The following is a 22,636-nucleotide window of genomic DNA, read 5'->3' as shown; positions in this document are numbered from 1 at the left end:
CTCCACGTGACATCGATGAAACGTGTTTTCGCCGAGCCTCTCGATGATGTGCTACTGCTAGACTGTGACCTCCAGGGCACCGAACTGCTCTATCAGTTGTTAACAGCCATGTGTTACACTGATAATGACGACAGCAGACGTGTATGTTTGCATCTTCGTGGGCTTACTTTCTTACCGCCCCCCCCCCATTCAATGCTATGTGATGACGTATAAGCGGAGGTAATGTGTTGGTTTCGACTTACATGTCCCATCTTTCTGCTGTGAAGCTTTTAACACTGAAGACAGGAGGATTACTGACAATACAGGTTGTAGTCTTCATGGCGAGTTTCTCCGGGGTTCACTAACTATAAACCATCCCCGTGCAGATCCCAGAGTAGACTCCCAGTCTTTGCTTGATGATCTAGATTCTGGAGTTGAGAGTAAGACATGACCTGCAGAGTTGTTTTTATCAGTGTCAGATGAGGGTAGAAGTGAGTGATAAAAAGAGATATAGACAGCTGAGATGACAGCTGTTTGACGGAGGCACCGAAGGAGGAGGTACACGTGAAATGTTAAAGACAGAAGATGCAACGCGTTGGGAAAACACAGGGCAAGAATGACTGAAACTCCAATAGAGCTCGAGGTAAGATTTCATAAACTAAAGGTTGCCGTGTTGTTATGAAGCTGTGTTTACTCTGCTCACATGGCAATGAGGCAAATATACATGCTTTATTTTCTTGAAACTGGAGTAAAGTCATCCATGTTTGTGGGAAATAGTCTCATCAATGTTATGTGGATTTGGAGTGATGAAGTCTACAGTGTGTAAAGTAGTGTGTGTAAAGTATGCTGCTTCAAATGTTCAGTTCCAGGAAGGATTTTTTTTTCAGCATTTTTCCAGTGATATTGACAAATGCAGTTAAAACAGCATATTTACTCTGCATAGTCAAGCTGCTAAACACCATTATTAATATTAACATTTTTACACGTTTATATAGCAAAATAGATATTGGTGGGTATTTCTAAGCATATAATTGCACTGTTTTACCTCGTGACATGATTGCCGTGATTAAAAGTTGAAATGATGAGTCTCATATGTGACAGCTCTTCATCATGTAACTTATTGTTGCTTAAAGTATTAGTGAGGAAAGAAATGGGTCCTTCAGGTAAATGTTGACAAAGGGAGTTAATTTTGTAGAGCTGTGGAAATGACTTCAGTTGTACTTTGTGATGTAAGTTATGAACTTGACACGGTGTTAGGAGACGTGGGGGTTTTGGGATTCCAGAAATCAGTGTTGAGCCTTCAGGAAGTGTTTTTAGCCCAGTTCTACTAAACACCTGTGAATGTATGGACTAAAATGAAAACCACACTTGCATACTGACACTTAAACATTGACACTTGTGTGATGCTAGATTTATGATTACGAGGCCTGTTATTGTCTATTTATACTCACTACTTGTGAAATAGTGGGCTGTATCAATGGTGCAGGAGTTAAAGCAGTTAGTCTACTTATATTTTTTGATAACTGATTGATAGTTTTGGCTTTTTTTGGTCCAAACTTCTTTGATTCCGGCTCCTCCAATTTGTAAACGGACAAGAGTTTGGAAACATCAGCTTGCTCTGGGAAACTGTGCTTGACATTTTTCACAAATATTTTGACATTTTATAGACTAAATGATTACTATAGAAAGTATATGGAAGATGCATTGATTGTGAAAATGTAGCCCGAAAAGGTTCCAAACTGTGGGTTGGAGGGTGCCATGGAGTTTTCAGATGATTAACAAAACAGGAAAGAAGGAAAAAGGAATGCACTACGACACAAAAAAAAAGTCTATCTTTAATTATCATGTGATTTATCTGACATTTTTATGTCTTTGTGACTATAAAATATTGAAATAAAAAATATAATTACAGGGAAACATCATTCATAGCCCATTGACGTGCATCTCATGAAAAGGTTTTAATGGGTGCATTGCTGGGTTTTACAATCTTTCTTCACTGCTTGTTTTAAGGCTCATACTGAATTGTTGACATCAAATTATGTTTCTACACCTGCATTACTGGCCTCACTACTTGTTTTTGTGAGGACCCCTGGAGGATTAGCGACCACTTTATAGACACTAATGGGGATGCAGGTAAATAATAAGAATAAAAAAACGTTTACTGTATTTCAGTTGAGCCACTTACATTCTTGCATCTGTTCCTCACGTCCAGCCTCAGCTATCAGTCCAGCTGTTGTCACAGCAAGAACTTGAGAGGGGGCTTCAGCCTCCACCTCTGTTACAGCTGCCACTCCCCACCCACCATCCCCACCAGGTCCAGCAACAAAGCCAGCTCCAGCCTGCGCAACAACAACAACAACAACAACAACAACCATCAGAGCACCAGCACCAAGCAAAGCCAGTGTGGATAAAACACAAAAGGCTGCTTCTCCTCCTTTTGGGGCTTTTCTTATGTGCTGCTATGCTGGGACTGATTTACTATATGTATCACAAGCTCCACACTGAGAACAACAACCATGCAGGCCCTGGTAGGCCTTCAGACAAACACAATGACACAAAAACATCAGATAATAAATTAAGAGGTTTTTTTAATATTTTTTTATTCAGTCTAACTCTTCTGTCCCTTTTTCCTGCAGTGACTCCATGTCTCTCCCCAGCCTGCCAGCAGGCCTCAGCCCGTCTCTCCACGTCCACCGATCCCTTCACGCAGCCTTGCGATTACTTCTTGTACCCATGTGGATCAGACAGACTTTTACTGGACAGTGGGGGGAGACAAAGAGGTCAGGGTATCCCTGGACATCCACAAAACCAGATGGAAAAGCGCGCAGGGCCAAAGAGGAGAGGACGAGATGAGGAGAAAGAAGACATGAGCCAACAGAGAGAAGATGAAACACTGAACAGAAAAACTATGCTGCTGCAGTATCTCAGGGAGATTTTAGGTAGGAGTCTGTCTGCAGCTCTAGTTTACATTACATTGATATGATTATCTTTGGTGCATAAGAGAGCATGTCTTCTCACGGTGTGATCTACATTAAGCAGTTTTTTCTGTATCTGTCTGTCAGAAACAACCGACAGGCCACACAGGTCAGCAGTGCAGAAGACAAAAGGATTCTACCATTCCTGTTTGGACACTCGATCTCTAGAAACCACTGGAGCAGAGCCCTTCCTTACACTCATCCAGAAAGTATGATAACCATGTACCTTTCATAAATCGGTCCAAAGCAGGAAATGCCCAACACACACATATATATATATATCATTGAATTTTGACAAAACATGGATAAACTATCAATCTGACTACTTATATTGTAAGATTTTTTTTAAATTACATTGCATGTAAGGGGGAGCTATATTTGCATGTGGTAATTTGTGATCAGTTGACGTCAGAGAGAAAAAGGTTTCCCTTGTGGAGATTTCACCTTTTCTTTCCACTTCCACATACAATTAACAACAGTTGACATAGTGAATTAGTCAAGCAACAAGAAATTAAATATCTTTAAACCTAAACTGATAATTATTTGTTGATTATCACGTGAGAAATTGTGCCTTTTTTTGTTTTAAATGCTAGTTACGTGAATATCTTTGGCTGTTGAACCACTGTCCAGACAAAATAATCCCTTTTATTCGCTCTCTCTCCTCTCTGTATGCAGCTGGGAGGTTGGGCTGTATCAGGGCAGTGGGATCAAGCTGATTTCAACTCCACCCTGAGCGTGCTCATGAGAGACTACGCCACCTTTCCGTTCTTCAACCTTTATGTGGGCAAAGACGCAAATGAAATTGCCCGCGGGACGACCAAAAGATACATACAGGCCAGTATCCATTTGGATAATTTGGTGGGAGCGTTGCCATAGCAAAGAATGTTTTGTGTCATTCAGGCATCCTCTTTGTCAACAGATTGATCAGCCAGAACTTTTGATCCCGATTGAATGGAACAGCAAGACACAGAAGTCTGAAGCAAAAACTGAGGTTGATGTCCCCTGCTGATTCAAGAAATAACATCTAATGAATCCAACAATACTGAAGCATCCCACTAAAGTATTTTGTCATCATTCTCCTGTCTCTTTTCATTCAGACTCTACGTCCCTTTTTGGCATTATGTCAGAGGTACCTGGCCCTGCTGGGAGCTCCACCGGGTAGCAGCATGATGCATGTAGGCCTGTTCATCTCTCTGTCCTCTGAGCTTGCAGTCGCAGCTTCCCCTCTGCACTATCGCCTGCTGAAACGACAGCTCCATCAGCGCATGACCATCAAAGAACTACAGGTGAGAGGGAATTCTATTATTTTGTCCAGATTGTTAATCATATATGTTGCTCATGTATGTTAATCATATATGTTGCTCCTCTGTGCATACAAGATCTCTTGCATGTAGGGCACGTGTCGGCTGTACAGACTATAAAGCCCCTTGAGGAAAATTTGTGATATTAGGCTTTTAGGTTGACTTGACTTGTGTCATTACTGTCTTAATTCACTCTAATAACCAGATTTGTTTTTCCATATAAATGTTGCCACAGAAACAGGCCCCTGCCATTGATTGGTTGGGCTGTCTGCAGGCCGCTTTCCATCCACTGTCCCTCAGCGAAGATGATCATGTCCTCCTGCATAACTTACCCTACATTGTGAAAATGTCCCGCATCATTAACAAGTGGCTGAACAAACATGAACTGAGCACCCGGTACTGTAAAGTGACATGAAAACATGACAAACATCCACACAACCTTTCTTTTTTTCTGTATTTACCCTTTGCTGCATCATTTGATTCCCCTCAGTGGTCCCGTTCACACTTATATGGTCCTCAATCTGCTGCACACCCTGATGCCTGCTATGGACTCCAGATTTTCAGAACCTGCAAAGAACTTTTCTGTGGCTTTGGGAAACACTGACGGGGTTAGTCTATAAACTGTAATGTACTTTACCATTTTACAAAAAAGAATAATACTGAACCTGTGAACTGACTTGGAGTCATATCTTCATTGTGGGGCTCTTCACCAGGTAGCTCCTCGCTGGAAACACTGTGTGCTGGAGACCGAGAGAGGATTTGACTCAGTTCTCACGCACCTTCTCACTGAAAGGACAGCACACGAAGAGGTGAGGAGTGAATACAGTAGAGATCAAAGTTTAAGGCTTATAATGAGTGAATTAAAGATGTTTTTATTGTTGTTGTTCAACAGGCAGAAAGGATTATTCAAGATGTCTTTTCCTCCTTCAAATCCAAATTACACGAGCTAAAGTGGACAGATCAGAAGTCTCTTCAGCTCGTCATGAAAAAGGTAACGTGAAGCAGCGTGACAAAATAATTGTCTTTGTCTTTATCCATAAAGCTGCATGTTGTTGGCAGTTTGATATTCATTAATTAATTAATGACCGGTCTTTCTCCAGGTTCAGTCTTTAATTCCAAAACTATGGACTACAAATGAGATCTCGGGTGAAGCTGAGCTTGACCTGCATCTTTCCAAGGTACATCCCAGACCTCAGACAGGCTCTTGATTTGAAGTCCGGCCTGGTTAAACCTCTTTTGCCAGAGGATTTAACCAAAGTTAAACCTACCAGAATGCTCTAAACACAAGGTTTTGTCAAATATAATAAAATAAAGACTAGCAGACAATTATCAGATTGATACTGCTGTTAAAATTGTGATCACCAAAACAAGTTCTGACATATTAACTCCGTATCTGTTTTATTGGAGTGAATAAGTTCATTTATTGCCCAAAGATGTGCAGTCAGAAATAAAAATAAAAATAAAAACTCCTCTGAACTACAACCTGTATGATTTCAGGTGACCGTCAGCACCCACAGCTTCTTCTCCAACTATGTACAGCTACTGTCGCTGTGGCAAAAGAGACGCAGTAAACTCCTGACTAAGCAGACTGAGAACACTGATATGTAAGTGTCTGCTTCCAGACTTAAAGCTGACAGATATTAGATCATATTGAGCTTGCATTAATCTTTTTACACTGCTTTTAGTCTCTCTGTCACACCACTTCTCCTGGGTAATGACCTCCTCTTCCCCATGGGAATGTTTGTCCCTCCACTTTTTCATCCCACCTATCCAAGGTAAAGTATATGCTGATTAATGCAGTATATAAAAAAAAAAAAGTTCATTGTTTTTGGAATAATTTAACATTATAGTACACACCTTTTTTTTTTTTAACAAAAACAAAACAAAACAGAGCCATGAATTATGGTGCCACGGGTTTCCTTATTGCCAAAGATACCCTCCATCTGCTTCTGCCTGAGAGTAAGACAGACTCACATTCATCTCTTTTCAAATTTGTCATCATGTTTATGCAACATACACAGCTTTAATAGCATAAAACTGCCTTTCATACACACTCTTTACAGACTCTAGAATCATGTCAATATCTTTGTTGCGTTGTAGTTTACTCCCACAGTGAGACGGTGCATACTGTGGGGGAATGTGTGTGGGCTCACTACCTCGCAGCGACTGAAAGAGCAGGCAGAGGTGGAGCATTTTCACCCTCAGCAGCGCAGCAGCAGGAGGCGTGGGTGCAGTACTCTGCACTACAAGTAGCGCTGCAGGTGAGGAGTCATCTTCGGGCTCGACGTGTCTGTGTGGGACAACGTCATTAAGCTCACATGCCACATGTTATCTACCTCTTTCCTCAGGCTTATCATCAGAGTCTGAAGCACCGCCCTGGCGTCACTTCCCTTTTGGGGTTGTCACACACTCGTCTGTTTCTCACATCTTTTTCTCAGGTAATTTAATCATAATTATCTCTCATTAATCTCTCAACTACCGATCCCATGTGTTTCAATGTGTTCTTTTCCAGGTTAACTGTGACTCTGATCCATACCGGGAATTGATGCTCTTGGAGCCCTCTTTCTTGATCACAGTCCTTTGTGCCAAATCAAACCTGTGTCCTACAAGCCTGCAGTGCTCCATTCAAACTCAGAAGAATTCATTACAAACATGCTGAACAGTCGGACGAACACAATTTTTGTATTAGCCTTAATTGTTGTTAAGATGTGTCTAGATGTTGCAATAATTGCACAAACTGTTTGGTATTAATTGAAAAATAAACATTTGAAAAACTATTGTCATGTTGCAATTTCAGTGGTGGAAGAAGTACAGAGTACGAACACAAAAATTTACAAATATTTGGCCCGTTCTGCAGTAAAATGTCCCCCTGTTACTGGGGCTGATTAATTTCATTATTGATTAACCTGGCGATTATTGGGCTTTAAAATGTCACAAAATAGTGAAAAATGTCAACTAGTTTCCCAAAGCCTGGCTCAGTCCATGACCAAAAGATGGTCATATTTATTACGTTTTAAGTAAACTTAAGCTTTTTTTCATTAAGAATTACACAAAACAGTTAATCAATAATAATTTAAAAAAAAATAGTTTGCAATTGATTTTCTGTATCTGCTCACAGATTAAAATAAAATAAATTAAACCAATCATTGCAGCTCTACCGCTGAATATTTGATCATGACATTGTCAGATTTTCTTTGCTGACAATATGACATCAGAATTTTACTTATGGAGCTGGTTGTGATGTTTTCAGCCTGGAGGTCAAGAAAACTACAACACAACAGAGCTCAAGGAAACGTACAAGGACTTCATATATATTTTTTTAATTGAAGTCCAGTCCTTAAGTAAATCTCCTCAGTTACTTAATACTCTGCACCTTCTAAAATGTTACAGCTGGTTTTAAACCAGCTCCTGATTCAGATAAAGTTCTGCCTGAGGCCCAGCATCCACACAGCAACTGAAGAACTGTTATTTTTCAAAATGGGACAACATTACCATTTCAACATCTTCCACATGTGTTGGCAAAAAACAACCGGGGAGTTTTCCGTCCTTCAGATTTCTTCTTGAAAATGCGGAGGAAAGCTGCTCCTAAAAAAGCCGCGCAGAGGAATGAAACAATCCTCCTTAAATCAGAAGGAAAGGTACCTTTAAAGCTGGTAAAACAAACAGGGAAACCTACGAAAACTCGGACCGGGAAAGGCCTCGGAAAAGCAGGAGCCAAACGTTTGGGCCGGCTACTGAAACGGGCTTTCCAGAAGGAGCAGGCAGGCAGGAGGACGGCGTCTCTGCCAAGTGAGTGAAAGGGACAATTACAGCTGAGCTAAAACTGTTCGCCAACTTTAGCTCATTGCTGCGCCTCAGTTAATTGTGCTAACGGCTGTAGCTTTAGAAAAAAAAAATATATATATACATTTTTAGATTGATTCAATTTTTTTCGACACTTCCGGTAGATTTAAAAAATAATAATATTAATAATAATAAAGTCTTTATATTTTATTATTATTGGTGATTTAATTTAAGTTTGTTGACTGAAAATTAAGCAAATGTAAGGATCCTGAAAAAAAAAAAAAAACAGAAATCGGCTTACTGTTTGTGTTTTTTTGTTGTTTTTTTATTGGTAAAATATAAAATTTTTCATTTTAAATGAAGCTCTAAATTTATTCCAAAAAGAAGAAAAAAGTCAAGTTGGACATAATCTCAGCCTCTGCAATGTATGCTATTATAGACATTAAACAATATATACAGATATTAAACAATAACTAAATTTACATTTATCTCATGACAAAAATCAAGGTTTGAATTAGGTCCTTGGAACAAGATACTAATTATTATTTTTTTAAATGTCACAACCTTTAAGTCATGATTGATTTTTTTTCAGAGACTCCTGTTCGTCTTTTCAAGCATCAGATTCAAACGGAGGCCAAAAATGCACCAAAGACAAACATGTCAAAGCTGGCCTCGCCTCGCGTCTCCCAGCTCATCCTCAGTATGGTTTCTCAGTGCAAACAAACTGACGGCATCTCCATAGCAGAGCTCAAACGGACGCTGGCTGCTGGAGGCTACCGTGTCAACGAGAACGACAGACGGGTGACCATGGTGACACAAACGCTGGTGAACCGTGAGAATAAGGTCAAACCTATTTGCTCATTTAATTTGGTAACGTGTAAATGAAACGTGTGCAACTTTTGTATTAGTTAAAACTAAGTACAACACTCCTTTGTACAAGTTATGCATGTAGTTTATTGGGATGCAGCTAAATACTGGACACTGCAGCAGTTTTCTTTCCCAAGAGTTGCAATTTTAATGTGCAAGTTAGAGACCAAAGTATTTGTCTTGTGAACAGTAATCTAACATTACCTTCAATTGTAACTCTTTTTTGTAATCCTATTTTACAAATAACAGAACCTGACAGACACAATGCAAGTAAGGACAATCGCTGTGAAACCTCCAAAACTAGTAAGAGCGCTGAAGCAGAGCACAGCATCCAGAAAATCCCCCAAAGTAACAAAGAAGCCACAGAGAAGAACCATAAAGACTCACAAACCAAAACGCAGAGTACACAAACCCAGACGCAAGACTCGCAAACCAGCAGCCAGATCGTACAAACAAAGAAGGAAGAGACCCAAAGCCAGAAGAAAATTGCCAAAGCCAGCTAGGAAAAGACGCAGACCTGCAACATATCGAAGGACACCAAGGAAGACTCGAAGGACTCGTAGACCAAAGCAAGTCCGACGTCCATATAGATATTATCGAAAAAGACAACCACCAAGACGTAGGCCCCCTAGAAGATATTAAAGAGTAAAGACGCAGAAACGTTGGGATGCCAGGAGAAGAACTTACTACTACTATTAGAATCGGTGTCTATGGTGAGCAATAATAAACTGAAGCCTTTGTAGCAACCTGAAACTCTATATCCTCTTTTGATTCATCAGCTGTCTTAAAATGTTCCTTTTTGTGATAGCTACAAGGTCTTTGTACACGTGACACTTAGGTTCTCAGAAAAAACAATTTTCTTTATTTCCAATAAGAGTTTTTCTTCACCGTGCTGTAGACGTGTCCTTGTGTGACCCCTTCCCAATTTCTATGAACCAAAATCACACATTATTTAGTCATACATTTTAATGTAACTAAAATAATCAATAATCCAATACTCATAACTTTGTGCAATTGATAATGTTATAAAAACAGCCATGCCTTTACATGGATGGGGAAAACTGGGTACAAAAAACAATGTATATTCCACATGGTGTCCAAACACCCTCATGTAAGTGTACACATTCAGTACAGTGTATAACAGGATACACGTCTGTAGTCCATTTGACATCACTGGACATTCAGTCTGATATTTCTAGTCCACTGAAATAAGGCCCATGTGGTCAACTGTCTTTGTTCAGTCGGCATCAGCAGCTTAAGATCTGTCACAGGACACCCCACACTTCCTCAAAGGCAGAGCACATCTTGGCACAGGTCAGTGCAGCAGAGAGGGGGTAGTTACTGATGGACACGGTCTTCTCTGTGTAGTCCACATTCACCTGATAAACACAGAGACATCAGTGACACAGATGCAATCTTTAACATAACTGCGAACCAACCACAAATTAAAGCCTTTTCTCACCGCTCCATGTGCAAAGGCGCCGATCACCACTGCAGCCGGTCCCTCCGGCACCACAGACCGGGGACAGACAGCTTCTCCTGACGAGAAGGAGGTGGCGATGCGAGGGCAGCCGGGAGGCAGGTGGTCAGACACGGGATTTTTAATCATCCTCAAAAGCTTTTGAGGGCCGTCAGCAGCCCTGACACTCAGCTTGTGCAGCAGCTGAACTAAGATAGAAGAAGAGAAGAAAGATTTGAAGGACAGCTGAGGAGGGAAGGGTTAACTAAAACCATAACACCGGTGAGTCCGGCTGACTGTTTCGTACTTTGCCTACACAAAAACAATTCCATGTATGTATTATGCACCCTGAAACAGAAATGATAGTTTACCCATGAGGCCACAGAAGCGGGGGAAGGTTCTTGGGATGCGAGTCTGTGGATTGATCTCTATTAACGCGTTTTTCTCCGTGTGGATGTAAACCTGCAACAGGCCGGCCCTGTTCAGCGGACTGTCCATTAGCATGAGCAGACACTGGTGAAAGGAAATAAGCAATTTCAGGTACAAACTGGTTCTACGGGCCTCGACCTCATGCATGCCCGGAAGAACTTTACACAACAGACATGATACTGTGAAATAAACAGAAGCACAAGGCTGCAACGTGAAAATGAACACTGTTGTGAAATGAGTGTTTACCTGATGTGTGATATCTGGCCTTATGTGTCCCGGATCTCTTCCACTTTTCACGATCATATTTTTGTGTTGGTCGCAGTTTAACAGCTCAAAGGTTTTTCCGACCTGGAAGACACAAACCGAGCCGACAACAAATTCAGCCACTATATTAGCTGATGACTACATGGTTACTGATGTTACTTCCACACGAAGCAGGCAGGGTTTCGGCACAATAACGCACACGCAGCTCTGACGCTTTACCTTCACGGTTTCCAGCGATGCTCCCTCCAAAATAACAACCATTCGCCTCTCTGCCATGCGGTCGTGCAGGCTGCGCATGTGTTTAGCTGGCTTTGGTTCATATTCGTCCAAATGTTCAAGACCACGCTTCTTGCCATTTGGAGTCGCCATGATGAACCTCTTACGGAGAGTCGCAGAATGTGTACGTCACGACAAAAGTTGTGCTTAGTACAGGTAAATACTTACGCTGCGCCTAGCTAGCTATGATAGCTGTCATCATTTCGATACAATAAACGTGTAAAAAAAAAATTTGAAACTTGATCATTTCTTGCGTTTGTATTTATTAGAAATGCAAATGTCCGCACCACCACCCACGTGAGCGCGATCGCGTCCTTCCCACCACGTCTTCGTCACTTTTGTGCACCGGATGTTCTGTTACAACGTGTAGAAGGAACATTCACGTGTGAAGAGTTCATCTTATGAGACTTTGCCATCAGAAGTACAATCCCAAACTACCAGGTTTATCGGTGAGTATTTGAAAAATCGTTGCTGCACTTCACTTTGCAGCTAAAGACTGTGTCGGTGTTGATAACCGAAGTCTCAACTTGTACTTTTTTAAAGTGCGTGCGGTCAGCTCGCCGTCGAGGTCTAAAAGGACGTAATTTTGTCATGTTTTGTCTGTTCAATTTTTCAGGCGTCTTATATTTGAATGTGTTGGTAGTTATATATCCAGCAATAAACCGACACAAACTGGCTAGTAGCGAGTGATAAACAGGAGGATATTAATGCATATTCTCCATGGAAAAGCGATCGGCTCTATAGATACACGGTGCATGTGTCGTTAAATTGAAGTTGTTTTTTTAAAACAAGTTTTCCGCAGAACACTTTCTTATTCCTTTCAAAACAGTTTCTCTGTTTGACAGCTTTTGATTTCTCTGGGAAAGGTCTCTAAATTGACTTCCCACACTGCCTGCTGAGTGACTTGGAGTCTTAAACCAAAGACCTTAGTCTGTGTATTCAAGATCTTCTCAGATCCTAATGGGAATCCTGGTTTTACTGTGGTCAGTCATTAAACATATAAATAGTATGATGTTGTCTGTATGTGGCTAATACAGGTGGTTATATAATGTCCACAAATATTTTCTAAAGATAGGACCATCAACAGCCTCCGCTCTTAAACATTAACATTGTTATTTTGATCAGGGTTTGAACACATTCTTGCCATCTTCTTTTTTTCAGGCTGTCCGTGTAGCACAGAATCATGGGTCGGAAGTTGGATCCCACCAACAAGGTGAAGAGAGGACCGGGGAAAAAATCCAGGAAGCAGAAAGGAGCAGAAACAGAGTTGGTCAAGTTTATAACTGATGGTAATTATTACGTTTCTTACGTTCAGCTTTTTCATAACACATGAATGCAGTTATAATATGGACCATAACATTAAGCAACCTCGTTACATCTTGTTGGCTGCATCATCGTGGTTTGTTTGTCACAGTCGGGTTATTTTTTTCTCTTTGCAGAGGACACTGAACCGAAACGTCTCTCAAGTAGAGGCAGGAAAAGGTAAGAGGTGGACAAATAGCTTAACACAAAGTCATTATCAGGTTAGCAAGTTGCTCATTCATATTGCAATTTTTTTCAGAGCTGCAAAGAGAGTCCAGAACTTAAAAAAGCCTAAAGATGTTGCCGAAGAACAGCCCAAGAAAGGTAACTACACCAGTCTCGGTCAATGTGGTCAACATTTTTTTTATATATATGCACATGGACAGATAACTGCTACTGATCACCTGTGCTATGTGCCTAGAAGATTAGCTTTTTTTTTGTTTTTAACACAGGGAATTCTTGGTACTGCAGTCACTCACATTATTTGGCTTATAATTAACTGTCCCAGAAGATGCAACAAATGACAAGACATGGTGTGATAGACATTTTATTTGTTGCTGTCAGGTTATTATCGTTAAGGAGAGTGCAATTGTATGCAGCATTGAAATGCTCTAAACATGCAAATGTGAGTTTAATGAGTAACCGTTTTGACAAAAACAAGTTAAGGCTTAATGTTCAGTATGATGGATTATCTAACGCCAGTATTTTGACATTCATGGAGGTTGTTAATTGATGTATTGTGGAGTTGATTCAAAACAAAAATCTCAACTCATGAGGTTTTTGACCTTTTCAAAGGAACAACAATTTTTTTAAGTAAAAAATGTGTTTGTGTCGTTCTCTCTGAAGGATTCACTGATGAGAACAGTAAATGGTTGAAACCAGCAAACAGGAAGCGCAAAGCTGATGAACTTGAAAGTGTGGATGACAGTGATGAACACTGGGAGGAAGAGGAGGAGGATGATGATAAAAAGGAAGAGCAGCAGCTGCAGCAGAAGACAGGAGGAAAATGCCAAGGAAAGAAGGGTGAAAAGTTAGGAATGAAGGAGGACGATGATGATGATGATGATGATGATGATGATGATGAAGAAATGGTTGACGACTACGGTACACTTGATGATGGCAGTGGAGATGAAGCAGCAGCAGAAGACAGTGATGGAGAAGATGTAAGTGAAATGGCTCCGCTTTCATTTTTTGTCAACCACTACTTTGAAATTTGGTGGAAGTTGTTACTCAGAAGTGCAAATTTAATTATTCCTAATTGCACATTTGCAAATACAAGCTCTGATCTTTTAAAGAATATTTCCACCAACTTTACTGTTGATAACTGTGCTTTTGGGTGCTGCAACAAAATCAGGAGTGTACCTCTCATAGTGTGAAGGTGGTTAATGTGGTAAATAGTTAGGTAAATTTAGTAACTCCTTTGTTTGGTGTTTGTTTTACATTTAGCTTCTTCCGATTGAACGAGCAGCCAAAAAAGAGAAAAGGCTGAAGGAATCCATGGGTCTAGAGAGTGATGAAGATGATGATGATGAGGAGGAGGCAGACAAAGATGATGAAGACAAATCCGATGCTGACATGGATGAGGAAGACACTGTACAAACCAACATAGATGATGTGGATCAGTTCCGGCTACCCGGGGCAGAGGAGAGTGAGAAGGAGGGTGAGTCACTTAATTTCCTGATTGTTTCCTTTCTGTAAAAGCAACAAATGTGCCAACAAATTTACTGTAATTGGTTTACAAACAATCAAAACATTTTCCTCATCTGTATTTTTAGGTATCCTGCCTCTAGATCTGAAGTCAGTCCATCAAAGAATAAAGGACAATATTGATGTCCTTTGCAATTTCTCAACAAAAAGGGAGGAGGGGAAAGAGAGAGCTGAGTACATGTCTCTTCTGAAGAAAGATCTCTGTACCTACTACAGCTACAACGACTTCCTCATAGAGAAATTAATAGATCTCTTTCCTCTTTCAGAGGTGTGTTTTTTGTGTCTAAAAGACAGCATGTTTATTTGATTGAAATCCTGTTTCTCTTTTCATCATTGTTAGAATAGATTGACAATGATAAGGTCCCATATTTTTCAGTTTCCTGCATTATATTTGTAGTCTTGATAGCCATAAGAAGATATTTTTGTGGTTTCAATTACTAAAAACCACTGTATAGTTTTTAATTTCCTCTCTTAACCTTCTCTCTGAAACACTTGGTATTTTCCTCCACAGAAAAGGTTGGACAGTGAGCCATGTTGAGGGTAGACATATGACATTAGTGAATTTGTGACATTACAAACTTACTGAAGTGTAAAGTCAGCATTTTGACACTTTCATCGTATTTTTATAACACCTAGACCTGCTTTATAGTCAATAAGAAAAAGGAACTCTTATTTATATATTATGGGACTTGAACATGAGCTGTTGTTAAAAAGTTTTACTGTGTTGAGTTAAATTGCTTATGTTTGGACTTGTTTACAGTTGGTTGATTTCCTTGAGGCCAATGAAATTCAGAGACCTGTCACTATTCGTACCAACACACTGAAAACAAGGAGGCGGGACCTTGCACAGGTAAATGCTCGCACTGGGACACATTACATTGCCAGTTACAATATCAGAAATGTGCTATATACGTCATGCATATTAATTTTTTTGTTGGTTAACTCGATAAAGAGTACAAATAAAGAAGCATAGGCATTCTTTTGTTTACACAATCTAAATAAACTATGTCAAGGAAATAACAGTTTAACATAAGAGTTTAAAATGCAGTCAGCAGAAGAAAAAAAACTGGCTTTGTCAGAAAATAAGTGGCAAGGTATTTTGGTAGGAATTCTTAGTTAACGCAGAAACTATCAAATGTCTTGACTTGTATTTAAGTGCTCACATGGGGGACTCCTCTCCTCGTTTTTCCTTGTTCAGGCTTTGATCAACAGAGGAGTGAACCTTGATCCACTGGGGAAATGGTCTAAAGTGGGTTTGGTGATCTACGACTCCTCAGTACCTATAGGTAAGTTTCAGTAGATTCATGTCAATACTCTTGATATGAGCCATTAGGGATCGTCACTGGAGAAAATCTACAACCACAAAAGCTTTAACTGTGATTTTTCATATGTTTTAAAACAGGTGCAACGCCGGAGTATTTGGCTGGTCACTATATGCTGCAAGGAGCCTCCAGCTTTCTGCCAGTCATGGCGCTCTCTCCACAGGAAGGAGACTTAGTGTTGGACATGAGCTCTGCTCCAGGAGGCAAGACCACCTATATCGGTAAGAAGTAATGCTTTTACCCTGAGTATAATGTGTGTCGTTGAGGTGGAACAAACTATAATCTGAGTGAGTTTAAAATGCTAAAGACCTTACGTGAATGTTCCCACTTGTAGCTCAGCTGATGAGAAACACAGGAGTGATTGTGGCCAATGACGCTAATGCGCAAAGATTGAAGAGCGTGGTGGGAAACATCCACCGTCTAGGGGTCACCAACACCGTGGTCAGCAACTACGATGGCAGGCAGTTCCCAAAGGTAATGTGCTGCTACAGGTTGAAGTATCTGTGTGGTTTAGATTTATCATGGAGGTGTGAGTAGTCTCCTAACCTGGTGAAATTTTACATCAAGGTAATGGGCGGGTTCGATAGAGTGCTGCTTGATGCACCGTGCTCAGGCACCGGAGTCATCGCTAAAGATCCAGCAGTGAAGACCAGTAAGGTAAAACACCATTCACAGTCTTTGTGTATCATACAGATATGTTTGTTTGGCTATTGTAGAGTGTTAATAATGTTTTCTCCGACTCTTCTATTTTCTAATAGGATCAACTGGACATCCAGCGCTCTGCCCACTTACAGAAAGAACTGATTCTGTCTGCCATCGACTCTGTCAATGCTGAGTCCCCTTCAGGAGGATATCTGATCTACTGCACATGCTCAATAATGGTAAGATAAAAAAAATTGTATTGCCATATTTATTTGTGAGTCAGTTCATCAGACGAGCTTGGTTAGTGATTAAATTATGTTGCACTAGGTGGAAGAGAATGAATGGGTGGTGGACTACGCTTTGAAAAAAAGGAACGTCAAATTGGTTCCCACAGGACTTGACTTTGGCAGCGAAGGCTTCACCAGGTAAATATGATAATCAGTGTGTGTTTTCACTTAAGTATTTGAGTTATTAAAAGGCAAGATTGTTAAACATAAATGTATGTTCATCTTTTTAGATTCAAACAATTTAGATTCCATCCTTCTCTGCGACTCTCGCGCCGATTCTATCCTCATTCCCACAATATGGACGGATTTTTTGTGGCCAAGCTGAAGAAGTTCTCCAATGTAACTCCAACTGCTCTAGCAGGGAATGGTAAGACCTTTTCTAAATGCCAGTGTTGATCATGATATTTACCTTGTTTATTATAAACTAACCCCCTGTGTCTGTTACTATTGTAGAAGAGGAAAAGGCAGAGGCTCCCAAGGCAACAGAAACCACAGAATCTCCTGAGGAGAAACCGTCCAAAAGTGACAAGACAAAGAAGACCGTCTCCGGCAAGAAAGGCAGCTTAAAGCAAAAAACCGTAGCCAACGGAACAGCTGTCAAGAAAACGGCAAAAACCCAGTCAAAAGGCAAAAAGATCTTACCCACTGGACCAAAAAAGGCAAAGATCCCCAAGATGGATGGAGAGACTGTGAAGGGAACAGTGGCCAAGAAGCCTGCAGTGAAGACAGCTGATGAGACTAAAGTATCAAAGGTTGCCAAAAAGGAAGGGAGCAGATTTGAGAAAAAGCAGGCCGAAAAGAGAAACACACCCGACAAGGCAAATAACAGAATGGGGAAAAATAAATTCAAAAAGCTGAAGGTCATGTTGGAAAAACAAGAGTGACAGTGTGGACAGAGTGTTAAAATGTACTAGATTACATTAGAGCTTCATAACAGAAGTGAGATCCTCCTCTTTCCATCTTGTGAGTAATCAGATCATTGTGGTCTGTTGGTGAGAGCAGCATCTGTCAAATGTAATTGTAACATTATTATGAGCTGACGGATGAAACTATTTTTTATTTGTATTTCAGAATATTCATTGTGTTTGTCTGCCAATTAATTGCAGGCTGTGATTGTTTTCATAAATCTGTGAGATAATAAATCTTTAAGAGATCTTTCCTCATCACTTGTTTGATTCATCAGTGGGAAGTTTGTCTTTTATGTTCAGTTATGTTAACTTAGGGGGCAAATTCAAACATTTCAAATCGAATGTTCATTTTTGATCCGCTACAATTCCAGTGTCAAAAGAGTATAATTTAAATGTAGCTTAAAATAACTAATTTCTAAACATCCAAAAAGATATATTTAATTAAAATGATGGCTACTGAGAACTACACTGAAAGTATGATGAAGTTGAGCTTCAACTACTCCCAATGTAAATGGGAAATTGCCATTTTAGATATTTTAAACTCAACTATAGCTTCTTTTTTTTTTTCTTTTCATCTGAACTGATTTTGATGCATATCTTAAATGAAAGTTTTGACCGGTCATTAATGCGTTGCAGATATCGTTTCACGTGCCTGCTAGTGCTGATTACTTAAATGACACCTGAAAGACCCTTTGGATGGCAGCTTGTGCTGGAAAGTCCTCCTGCGGTGTTGTCAGGAAACAACCAATCAGATTGCTCCATTTCGGACCGGAAGCTGTGTTGTTTACATTTTCCAAGATGGCGGCGGGGATGTATTTGGAGCATTATTTGGACAGTAAGACATTTATCCTGCTTCTAACGCGTTGGAAAATATTCCACCCTACCTAGTCTTTGAATGCTTTGCGTTTACTTGTGTAAAATTGGCCCTGGCCTGCATTTATGCGGAAGAGTGTGCCCCAACCGTTTCCTAACGATCAGCGGCTACAGGCTCAGTCTATTTGCTGGAATACCACATCGCATTGAAGCAAAGAAATGATGCTGTTTGAAATCGCACAACACAACTTACTGTATTACCCGTGGTCACATACTTAAATATTAACAGGCAATGTGTGTTGTCTTTGAATCACTTGTCGTTTACTGCGATACCCGTGAATGTTAATTCAAACGGTAACGTTAATAGCAGCCCCGTAGCATGAGCTTAAGCTAACCACTATTCTTGTGTTATTGTTGTTGTTGTATTGTTGTTTCATGTTGATCTCGCTGATATTTCAATTAAACCCTTTGTTGCCCCTCCCTATACCACACCAGGCATAGAAAACTTGCCTTTTGAGCTGCAGAGGAATTTCAATTTGATGAGGGATCTAGATCAGCGCACAGAGGGTGAGATCTGTGAACTCTTGAATTTCAATGCTGACTTAATGTGAAAACAGACACACCACGCCGCTTTTGTATCTCCTCTTTAAATAGTATAAGTTGTGTAGGGATTCACAACCTGGTGGTGAGGCAAGCCACAAGAAAATCAATTCAATGTTTGTTTATATTTTTTTATTTTGCCATTTTTTTTATTTATAATTCTTTAGACTGCTGAAAATCTTGACTTTAAAATAATTTATTTTACTGTGGACACTGGTTGTGTCACAGCCTGCGATGAGGAGTCACGAATAGGCTTATTTCATTTTCTGCCACTGATCTATAATATGATACCAGTGCATCAAACTCCATAACTATCTGTAAACACTTCTCATAGTCTTATGCTGTTAATTGACTTTTGTCAGTTGTGAATAGTGTATGAATTCATATACCAGCCAGCGTCCTAGCTATTTCTTGTGTTGCTGTCACGTACGTGCTGTTTATAGCCATAAATAAAATGTTTGTTGATGCTTGTTAAACAAAGAAGTTTCCATTGCAATTTTGTTTCGAGGTTTTTCTCTGTCTAGAGTTTTTTCTCAGTGTCTCTCTCTTATAGATCTAAAAGGACAGATAGACTCTCTGGCTAAAGAATACACAGCCAACGCCCGCACTCTGTCCTCCGAGCAAAAGCTGTCCATACTGAGGCAGATTCAGCAGTCATACAGTAAATGCAAAGAGTTTGGAGATGATAAGGTGCAGCTGGCCATGCAGACCTATGAAATGGTTGGTATCGTAACAATAAACCTGTTGTTTTAAAGACCTCTGTTAGATAGATGCACTGTGCTGATTGAACACAAACTGTGAACCAAGGTAAGTCAGCTGATGATTCATTTTGTGCAGGTTGACAAACACATCAGACGTCTGGACACAGACCTGGCTCGGTTTGAGGCTGACCTGAAGGAAAAGCAGATCGAAAGCACGGACTACGATTCCACCTCTAGTAAGGGGAAGAAAGGTGCGTGTACGCTGTATTTGTTCTGCGTATTTTTTTAAATTTTTGTGTTGATGACTTGGTCAATTTAGTAAATATATACTTACTTCAGTGTTTTTGTGATTCCAGGAGACTCTAGACAAAAGGAAAAGAAGATAGCTAAAACAAGGTCTAAAGTGAAGAGTTCAGATGAAGATGGCAGCCCTAAGAGTGCACAGAAGAAAGTCAAGCTCCTTCAGCCGTACGCTTTGTATTTATTTTCCAACTTGTGGTGGTCCTGTGTTTAACTGTGTATTTTATTTATTTTTTCGGTAGCATTCGAATCATACTCTCATTCTCACTTACAATATTTTTTCCAATCATCAGAGGAGAATTCAACAGCCCTTCCTCCAACTTTGGGAATGTGCACCCATCTGATGTGCTGGACATGCCGGTGGACCCCAACGAACCCACCTACTGTCTGTGTCATCAGGTCTCGTACGGCGAGATGATCGGCTGTGATAACACCGACGTGAGTTCTGTTTAATGATCTCAGTCACAGGTCATATATAATTGGCACTAACGGTCACTTTAATGTTGAGGATCATTTGTGACTTTCATCCAGTGCACTTACAGAGAAATCAGAATAGGAGTTTGAGCTTTTTGTAGAGGAGACAGCTGTTGATTGTTGGGGAATTAAAAAAAACTACAGACAAGACAAGAAAAGAAAGAGCTCATATTTGACTAGTTTGACTGACCAGATGTAGAATTTTGGTATAAACCTGCCATGTCCGACTATTACAGGCCATATTCTCCTCCCCCTCCGCTATTTTCATGTTACTATTTTCATGTTACTATTTTCAAAATCTCCATTGCAACAGGAAACAACAACAAAGATTTGAATTATGCAATAAGGCAGGCCTGCCGCGTTCTGTAAGCCTTTTACAGGATTTAGCCATTTTAATGCCAAGGCTTGCTTCCCCACGTGAAAATGTTTCCCCCAACTCTAGTTTGTGAGGGGACCATTGCTGCATTCTGGTTTACAGTCATAAAAACAACCCAGAGCGTTTTTTCCCCCTATGATAATTGGGTGCAGCTTCACTATTCTTCTGCACTGGGACAGCATGGTGGAGATGGCTATGCGAGACAGACAACATGGTGCTCCTTACAGACCCAAGTAAGGACAAAACTACATAAAAACACACATTTTTTAAAAATACAAATAACAATTATGTACTAAAGACAAAACCAGAGTGTTGTCTGAGAAATTGTTTTCTATGTAGTATTGTACCATGTGGCTGTTTTCCCCACTGCTGGTCAGAAATGCATGCATATAATGGTACTTAACTGGAGTATTTAAGTTCTAACTATTATCAAATGTAAGATTCCTCAGCAACATAATACCATGTTAAAAAAGGAGGAAATGTTGCATTTTGGAGTGAGTATATAGTGTGATAACAGGCCCTTTCATAAAATCTATTACTTACACTGGGTCTGTGAATGACCTATCTAAGTAATGTAATGAGTTTAGGTTTTTGAATAACAATAAATACCATTCACATATCACAAAGGGCACCACTGTATAATTTTATGGTTCAGGGCTGAAATTGAGAAGATTAAATACGGTAAATAATAAAAAAGTAGAATTTGAAATTATGTTATATGTCAATAACCCTTCATAGTACATTCAGTATATGTAAACTCACTCCCTCACATTTATATCCTAAATGCTAACCACAAATTTAGAAGCTTATGAGTCCTGCAGTCTCGTGCTTCATCCTCTGTGGAGAAGGTCACAGATGTCAGACAGAGTGATTTATCAGCTGATGCCACATGTGATGGCTCTATTTGACCCTGTTTTCCTTTAGCTACATAATTCCAGACATATTCAGCCTCGTCAGAATCGATCACAAGTGGCCATCAAAAGTTCAGGTGGAAACGCACTCAGGACGCACTGAGATCCAATTTGTTCAGGCCGCATTTGGAGGCGGCCGGCACGGATGTGGCCACATTCGTTTACCAGTGGAAACGCAATGCGTCCTGGGGACGCATTGTAAGACTGCCTACTCAGCTGACGTCCTCTGAATATCAATAAGCAGATCGTTCTTGGTTGTGTGTTTTGAAAAGTGTGGTTTTGCCTGGGCTAAGTGCTCCATTTGGACAACACTTAACAGCATTTTATCTGTTTTTGTTTTTTCCCCAGTGCTCCATTGAGTGGTTCCATTTTGCATGTGTGGGCCTGACAACCAAACCAAGAGGCAAATGGTAAAAAACTCTGAACTGAAATTGAGACTGTAATGTGCTCTCATCAATGCGCACAATAAAAGTGTGAATTGTTACCCAACACCCTAACCACTTCATTTTGAAATTTCTGCTATGCAGGTACTGTCCACGATGCTCTCAGGACAGAAAGAGAAAATAAAACCACCTGGTGATCCTGGAACAAAACACGGACACTGATCTAATGGAAAATGAGAAAAATATTTCTTCATTAGTTACTAGAACTTTTTGTTTCTCATCTTCCTTAACATTTGGTGCTTTTTTTTTGTTTATGTATTTGCCTTGGTCTGATTCAGTGTGTGTGAAGGAGCCAAGTGGTTACAAATGTATTTAAATTTTGATTTGTTTTTTTGTTTTTTTAAACCGTTAACATCAATTTTGATTTCCTCAGTTACTTTTGGTGCTCTTATTGTGACTTATTTTTTTTTTACATTTTGTTTGCAGTGAATAATAAACACTACAACTGCCCCCATTGATTTGAAAATTTAAGTTTCAGTGATACTCTATACCGTATTCACATGTACAACTGCAAAAT

At 40.0% G+C, this 22,636-nt stretch overlaps 5 protein-coding genes across 5 annotated transcripts; 4 read left to right on the top strand and 1 right to left on the bottom strand.

Annotated features, from left to right (window-relative positions):
• Positions 1–284: 284 nt before the first annotated feature.
• kel (Kell metallo-endopeptidase (Kell blood group)) lies at positions 285–7,158 on the top strand. Its single transcript, XM_069695681.1, has 18 exons — positions 285–622; positions 2,192–2,507; positions 2,616–2,918; positions 3,042–3,163; positions 3,630–3,788; positions 3,874–3,945; positions 4,052–4,240; positions 4,491–4,651; positions 4,746–4,863; positions 4,969–5,064; positions 5,148–5,246; positions 5,356–5,433; positions 5,753–5,859; positions 5,941–6,030; positions 6,147–6,214; positions 6,356–6,516; positions 6,604–6,693; positions 6,768–7,158. Exons 1-18 carry the CDS (start codon positions 596–598, stop codon positions 6,912–6,914), a joined length of 2,403 nt encoding a protein of 800 aa, XP_069551782.1. The 5' UTR covers positions 285–595; the 3' UTR covers positions 6,915–7,158.
• Positions 7,159–7,821: 663 nt separating this feature from the next.
• Positions 7,822–9,408, top strand: LOC138619213 (histone H1.1-like). The gene is made up of 3 exons (XM_069695497.1): positions 7,822–8,044; positions 8,631–8,870; positions 9,155–9,408. Exons 1-3 carry the CDS (start codon positions 7,822–7,824, stop codon positions 9,406–9,408), a joined length of 717 nt encoding a protein of 238 aa, XP_069551598.1.
• Positions 9,409–9,853: 445 nt separating this feature from the next.
• emg1 (EMG1 N1-specific pseudouridine methyltransferase) lies at positions 9,854–11,439 on the bottom strand. Its single transcript, XM_069695680.1, has 5 exons — positions 11,277–11,439; positions 11,040–11,141; positions 10,736–10,877; positions 10,368–10,573; positions 9,854–10,284 (listed from the first exon to the last, which is right to left on the bottom strand). The coding sequence occupies exons 1-5, from the start codon at positions 11,424–11,426 to the stop codon at positions 10,171–10,173; spliced, it is 714 nt and encodes a 237-aa protein (XP_069551781.1). The 5' UTR covers positions 11,427–11,439; the 3' UTR covers positions 9,854–10,170.
• A 246-nt stretch (positions 11,440–11,685) lies between these two features.
• nop2 (NOP2 nucleolar protein homolog (yeast)) lies at positions 11,686–17,751 on the top strand. The gene is made up of 16 exons (XM_069695679.1): positions 11,686–11,782; positions 12,495–12,622; positions 12,773–12,815; positions 12,895–12,959; positions 13,482–13,798; positions 14,082–14,295; positions 14,411–14,610; positions 15,103–15,192; positions 15,541–15,628; positions 15,745–15,885; positions 15,999–16,138; positions 16,232–16,321; positions 16,423–16,545; positions 16,634–16,731; positions 16,824–16,960; positions 17,047–17,751. The coding sequence occupies exons 2-16, from the start codon at positions 12,517–12,519 to the stop codon at positions 17,475–17,477; spliced, it is 2,283 nt and encodes a 760-aa protein (XP_069551780.1). The 5' UTR covers positions 11,686–11,782; positions 12,495–12,516; the 3' UTR covers positions 17,478–17,751.
• Positions 17,752–18,274: 523 nt separating this feature from the next.
• ing4 (inhibitor of growth family, member 4) lies at positions 18,275–22,570 on the top strand. Its single transcript, XM_069695677.1, has 8 exons — positions 18,275–18,336; positions 18,810–18,881; positions 19,468–19,634; positions 19,752–19,866; positions 19,972–20,083; positions 20,209–20,353; positions 22,025–22,086; positions 22,204–22,570. Exons 1-8 carry the CDS (start codon positions 18,300–18,302, stop codon positions 22,241–22,243), a joined length of 750 nt encoding a protein of 249 aa, XP_069551778.1. The 5' UTR covers positions 18,275–18,299; the 3' UTR covers positions 22,244–22,570.
• Positions 22,571–22,636: the final 66 nt, after the last annotated feature.

This window comes from Brachyistius frenatus, unplaced genomic scaffold (assembly GCF_029030835.1).
Source record: "Brachyistius frenatus isolate BFR_SWC_R1_liver_20210118 unplaced genomic scaffold, ASM2903083v1 Contig_20, whole genome shotgun sequence".
NCBI classification, from domain to species: Eukaryota; Metazoa; Chordata; class Actinopteri; family Embiotocidae; genus Brachyistius; species Brachyistius frenatus.
The sequence above is the reverse complement of the archived record's forward strand: the minus strand, read 5'-3'. Positions and strand labels throughout refer to the sequence as shown.

Bases quoted from the DNA above. Each gene is read 5' to 3' on its own strand.
- kel (XM_069695681.1), top strand. From the start codon at position 596: ATGACTGAAACTCCAATAGAGCTCGAG. The intron at 4,652-4,745 runs GTACTGTAAAGT...GATTCCCCTCAG, and splicing joins AAACATGAACTGAGCACCCG to TGGTCCCGTTCACACTTATA. The intron at 6,215-6,355 runs GTAAGACAGACT...GTTGCGTTGTAG, and splicing joins CCATCTGCTTCTGCCTGAGA to TTTACTCCCACAGTGAGACG.
- LOC138619213 (XM_069695497.1), top strand. From the start codon at position 7,822: ATGCGGAGGAAAGCTGCTCCTAAAAAAGCCGCGCAGAGGAATGAAACA. The intron at 8,045-8,630 runs GTGAGTGAAAGG...ATTTTTTTTCAG, and splicing joins GAGGACGGCGTCTCTGCCAA to AGACTCCTGTTCGTCTTTTC. The intron at 8,871-9,154 runs GTGAGAATAAGG...TACAAATAACAG, and splicing joins GACACAAACGCTGGTGAACC to AACCTGACAGACACAATGCA.
- emg1 (XM_069695680.1), bottom strand. From the start codon at position 11,426: ATGGCGACTCCAAATGGCAAGAAGCGTGGTCTTGAACATTTGGACGAA. The intron at 11,142-11,276 runs GTAAAGCGTCAG...TGTGTCTTCCAG, and splicing joins CATCGCTGGAAACCGTGAAG to GTCGGAAAAACCTTTGAGCT. The intron at 10,878-11,039 runs GTAAACACTCAT...TCCTTTCACCAG, and splicing joins GGCCAGATATCACACATCAG to TGTCTGCTCATGCTAATGGA.
- nop2 (XM_069695679.1), top strand. From the start codon at position 12,517: ATGGGTCGGAAGTTGGATCCCACCAACAAGGTGAAGAGAGGACCGGGG. The intron at 14,611-15,102 runs GTGTGTTTTTTG...ACTTGTTTACAG, and splicing joins ATCTCTTTCCTCTTTCAGAG to TTGGTTGATTTCCTTGAGGC. The intron at 15,886-15,998 runs GTAAGAAGTAAT...TCCCACTTGTAG, and splicing joins AGGCAAGACCACCTATATCG to CTCAGCTGATGAGAAACACA.
- ing4 (XM_069695677.1), top strand. From the start codon at position 18,300: ATGGCGGCGGGGATGTATTTGGAGCATTATTTGGACA. The intron at 18,337-18,809 runs GTAAGACATTTA...ATACCACACCAG, and splicing joins TTTGGAGCATTATTTGGACA to GCATAGAAAACTTGCCTTTT. The intron at 20,084-20,208 runs GTACGCTTTGTA...TCCAATCATCAG, and splicing joins AAAGTCAAGCTCCTTCAGCC to AGGAGAATTCAACAGCCCTT.